At 40.5% G+C, this 5,000-nt stretch overlaps 1 protein-coding gene across 1 annotated transcript in view; it reads right to left on the bottom strand.

Annotated features, from left to right (window-relative positions):
- The window catches only part of LOC119578460 (synaptic vesicular amine transporter-like), an 88,822-nt gene that overhangs the window by 39,981 nt on the left and 43,841 nt on the right, over positions 1-5,000 (bottom strand). Inside the window, exon 2 of the mRNA XM_037926039.1 lies at positions 3,611-3,745. Coding sequence (XP_037781967.1) covers positions 3,611-3,719 — 109 coding nt within the window. The 5' untranslated portion in view covers positions 3,720-3,745. The remainder of the gene's footprint in view (positions 1-3,610; positions 3,746-5,000) is intronic.

Genomic DNA, 5,000 nt, shown 5'->3' with positions numbered 1-5,000 from the left:
CCAATTAATAGTGTGCGTGTGTGAGTGTGTATGAGAGAGAGAGAGAGAGAGAGAGAGAGAGAGAGAGAGAGAGAGAGAGAGAGAGAGAGGGAGAGAGGTGAGAATCAGAGAGAGAGAGAGAGAGAGAGAGAGACTGGTGAGAATTAGAGAGCGAGCTAGCCAGAAAGATTCCATCAAAGACAAAGAAAACACACTAACACTAACATTCAAATAAAGGATGGGAAAATACAAACGACAAGGAAATACAGTAAGTGTAACTACTTCTCAGACACGTTCTCGAGCGCGAGAACGTGTCAACATTATGAATCCACGGAAGCTAACAGCCTTTATGGAAGGAGGGGAGTGTTGATCAATGAAGCGAAGGGCTGGATGATATAGACTGGAAAGTGGAGCGTGTAATAGGAGGAGGGAAATACTACACAGAAAGTATGTACGTACTTGTCTGTAGGGAGAGGGCGAAGGGAAGGAGAGAGAGAAAAAAAAATAGAGATAGGTAGACAGATAGATAGATAGAAATGAGAGAGAGAGACAAAAAAAAAAAGAAAAAAAAGAAGAGAAAAGAGAAAAGAAAAGAGAAGAGAAGAGAAGGGAAGGGAAAGGCTAGAAAATGAAGGAAATAGGGGGGAAGGGAGAAAGAAGGGAAGGAGAGAGAGAGAGAAGGAGAAAGAGAGAGGTGGATGGAGAGAGAAAAATAGAGGGAGAGAGAGAGAGGAGGTGGGAGAGGGAAGGGTAGAGGGAGGGAGGAAAAGTGCAAAAAGTATCTCACACTCTGCCTTCTTCATGATTACCCTCCTCATTACTGGTGTCTACCCATTTTCCCATCTCGTCTTTCCTCTACTTCCCAATTATTTACCCCCTCTATTAAACTTTCTCCCTCTTTATCCTCACACCCTTGCTTTTTCCTCGACCTTTTCCCCTCCCACAGTTGCTTATTTCACCTACTACCGGTAGTTCCCCTGCTTCCTCTTCTCCATCATTATTAACTACTTTTTCTTTCTATTCTTCCTCTCCCTCTTCTTTCTGTTCTTCCTCTCCCTCTTCTTTTTATTCTTCCACTCCCTCTTCTTTCTATTTTTCCTCTTTCTCTTCTTTTTATTCTTCACCCTCCTCCACCTCCCCCTCCCGCAGCTCCCTTTACCTACTCTTCCTCCCTCCCTTTCCCACCGAGGACAAACAATTAACATCATATTTACAGCCTTCCGTCTTCGGAGATTGGCCAGAGAAAAACAAGAACGTAACGCGAGGTATGAGGTCATATGAGGTCAGTGATTGGAGGTTCTGCCAATACATCCCAGAAGACATTGCCTGTGTATCTGATTATTATTTTTTCTCTTCTTTTGTCTTCTTCGTTCTCGTCTTCCTTTCTTTATGGGGCGCAAGTCTTACTGTCGTCAATATCATTATTATCGCCATTAATACTATTATTGATGTTGTTTTCATCAACATTATCATTATAATAATAATAATAATACTAAAACTACTATTACTACTACTAATACTACTACTAATAATGATAATAATACTAATTATCAATATTATTATTATTATCATTATCATTATTATCCTCACTATTATTATTATTACTACTATTCTCACCATTATCATTATCATTATTATTACTATCATCATCATTTTCAATATTGTTATTGTTATTACTACTATTAACACAATTATTAGTACAGTTACTATCATCACCATTATTATTTTCATTTTATCATTATCATCACAATTATTTTAAATACTATGACTATTTTTATCATCATTATCGTTATTATCATTGATATTATCATTATCATCATCGTCATTATCATTATCGTCATCATCTTTATTATCATTGATACTTTTATCATTACCAATATTGTTTATAAAAAAGGCGGATAAGTTAGCTTGATAGTGAAATATGGGTAGATACTTCCGTAGACTTTTCGTATACAACGAAACTAGAAGCCGAAAAATGTTTTCATTGCGTTTTATATCTGCACGCACTGTGGTGTATGTGTGTGTGTGTGTGTGTGTGTGTGTGTGTGTGTGTGTGTGTGTGTGTGTGTGTGTGTGTGTGTGTGTGTGTGTGTGTGTGTGTGTGTGTGTGTGTGTGTGTGTGTGCTGTGTGTGTGTGTGTGTGTGTGTGCGTGTGTGTGTGTGTGTGTGTGTGTGTGTGTGTGTGTGTGTGTGTTTTCCGGTATTCTTTCTGTGTATTGTTTATATGTATATGAATAAACTTTTGTATCTTCATGCTATCACACCCCCATTAGCAATCTTTAAACTTAGTTCCTTGTTCTAACACCGAGTCATTAACAAATTCCGCCTTTAGACTGTGAAACATGCATTTACCAAGCAACAATGAGTCGCCCTTCAACGGCAGGGGACATCATCAAGAACCTGTCATGCTTTGTCATGAGTGGGAAGCACGAAGGCCAAGGCAAGCCGGAGTGATTTAAGGGCCAGAGCGTGTAAGGAAAGAGGGAGGCAGAGTGCGAGTTGTTGCTAGAGTCTGGAGAGTCGTTGGGAAAAGGGGCTGGGGAGGGTGTGGGAGGGAGGGAGGTCCCAAGGTAGAAGTTCTTTTGTAACAATGTCAGAGAGAGTGAGATGTGCCCTCCATCCCCTCCCCACTCTCACACGTTGGATATAATGGGATAAAAGGGTGTTCTGGAATGGGTTGGCGTGAGAAAGAGTGAGCGTGAGGGAGGGGAGACGGAGTACAAATCATTAACCACTTATGAGGTGATTAACGATGAATCTGTCTCGTTAATCTAATATAGCCACGGTGATGAGGATTAGGATAAGTGCTCTGAATAGCGAAAAGAATAAGCCCGTGGTAAGCAATGGCCATAGCATATAATACATGATATATAGCCGCAAGTGAGAGAAACGTGACGCGCATCTAATGGAATGAGGAACCATATCAATCACGACGTATTCTGAATCCAACATGAAAAAGGAATCATATGTAGAGGAGTGATATAGTAAAGGGAAACGCTCATAGCATTTGGTCAATAGAAAAGAATGGGAAAATAATCAAACCTGTATACGAGAAGACACTGAAAGATAATGAAGCCACATGTCTAAATTAAACACGGTCAAGTGTTCTTAACCAAGGAGGATTTGCCAGATTCAGTGTAAAGGAGAGCATTATGATACGTGCCTTAGCAGCATATAAATTGTAACCCTTTCGGAGAGGATATGAATGGAAACTCTTGCAACATAGGAGAGTAATCTACATTGCTTAAAGTAATGAACGTGAGACTATGGCATTCAAGCAAAGGAAGAAAACGTTATAATCTATATCCGTACCATAGAGTTGGTGCTCATTGGTAAAATAATGGTATATATTTTTCCAGAGAAATATAGATTCATACCTACAGTAGATAAAAGGGGTGCACATTTTTCCACGGCCCAAGACCTCAAAAACACATACCTACAGTAGAAGAGAAGTACTGTACACCCAAAGCAAAAAAAAAAAAGGGAGGGGGGTGAACAATGTCTAATCTCTTCCCTTCACCTCACTTCCCCTTCTCATCCCCTCGCCTCCATTTCTCTTTGTTTCATCTTCCCCTTCCTTTCCCTCATCTCCCCTCCCTTCCTCCGCCCAAAAGGATCCGCCTTCACTTACCCACAGTCGTGAGGAGCATGTTATCCAGGAGCAGAGCTATGGCGACGATAAAGAGAATCAACTTTCGTGATTCTCGACAGTTGTTCAGCCATTCCTTGACCGCCCCCATGGCGCCTGCCTCCTAAACCCACCGCGCTGTTGAAGAGAGAGAGAAAAAAGTTATCATCTTTCCGGAATTATCGCCGGAATCATAATCATAGTCATAATCAGTGCTGGTGTTATCATCATTATATTCATAATCATTGCCTTTGCACTTTATATCATATTCGTTAATATGATGATATATATGTATTGTCATTTTCATCGAAATGATTATAATTGGGTGATGAAATAAATTTTCATTATAGCTTCTATACTGATAGCCAGGGGCTATATTTCTGGCCATGAGATATCATTATATAAGTAATAATGGCAAATGCAATATTGCAGTAACAAACTTTATTGGAAAAAGGTGAAGGAAAGGATGTTGCTGAATAAAACAAAGATCTGAAGGAGTAGTAACTCTATTAACACTTAGTTAACTGCCATAAACTATAATATTTTGGGCTTGAGCAAAGATATAAAAGTGAAATTCAAGAACTGTCTAAATCAGACCATTCACAGATTTTATGCCTTTTTGATCTACATGGGATTGCGTTTACAAAGTAAGGCTGTATTATTTTCAATGAAATTATTGTAATTAACCTGGAATATATATTACGAGTACATTTCTCTGTGGTCGTAAATTCACATGTAGACCTTTTTTTTATCGAACCTTACCTTTGTATTTGAACGCAAAGTTGAAATTTTAGTTGCATTTCCATCCTTCCCTCCTGAATGATAATTATCATGATAAACGACATTAAACTGATATAAATGAGAACAATGAACAGAAGAATAAACTTGACTCAAGCGCCACCGCCCGACAGAATGACGTTCGACTGAAAGTGTCGAAAAGACCTTTTATTTCTCACGCGTGAATCTCACTCCTCTCCCGACAGGGGATGCTCAGCGGGGGCACCGACGCGGGAACTCTATAAATTGGGTTTATTACGGGGTATCAATAGATCCCGGCGGGGCGTCCTCATTACCAGAGCGCCGCGCCCTCCCTCCACCGCCGCGCTGGTTACACTGCCGTCACGAACACGCACGACTGATCCCTCGTTCTCCGTGATCATCCTTTTGCACGGGATCACAAAATGACTCGGGCTACGAGCCTAATCTAGGTAACAAGAAGAAAGAGGAGGCGAGGAGGAGAGAAATAAGGGGATGGCGGAGAAGGAGAGAGAGAGAGGAGGGAAACCGGTATGGTCTGCAGTGAGGATGAGAAATGGATGGAGATTAGGAAACGAAAAGGAAAGAGATCAGAAGACTAGAGAAAGAGACTGGGTGGCGGGATGCAAATCAAAGA

The sequence above is a fragment of the Penaeus monodon genome, chromosome 11, assembly GCF_015228065.2.
Source record: "Penaeus monodon isolate SGIC_2016 chromosome 11, NSTDA_Pmon_1, whole genome shotgun sequence".
NCBI lineage: Eukaryota > Metazoa > Arthropoda > Malacostraca > Decapoda > Penaeidae > Penaeus > Penaeus monodon.
Note: the sequence above shows the minus strand (reverse complement) of the source record. Positions and strands in the feature narration are given on the sequence as shown.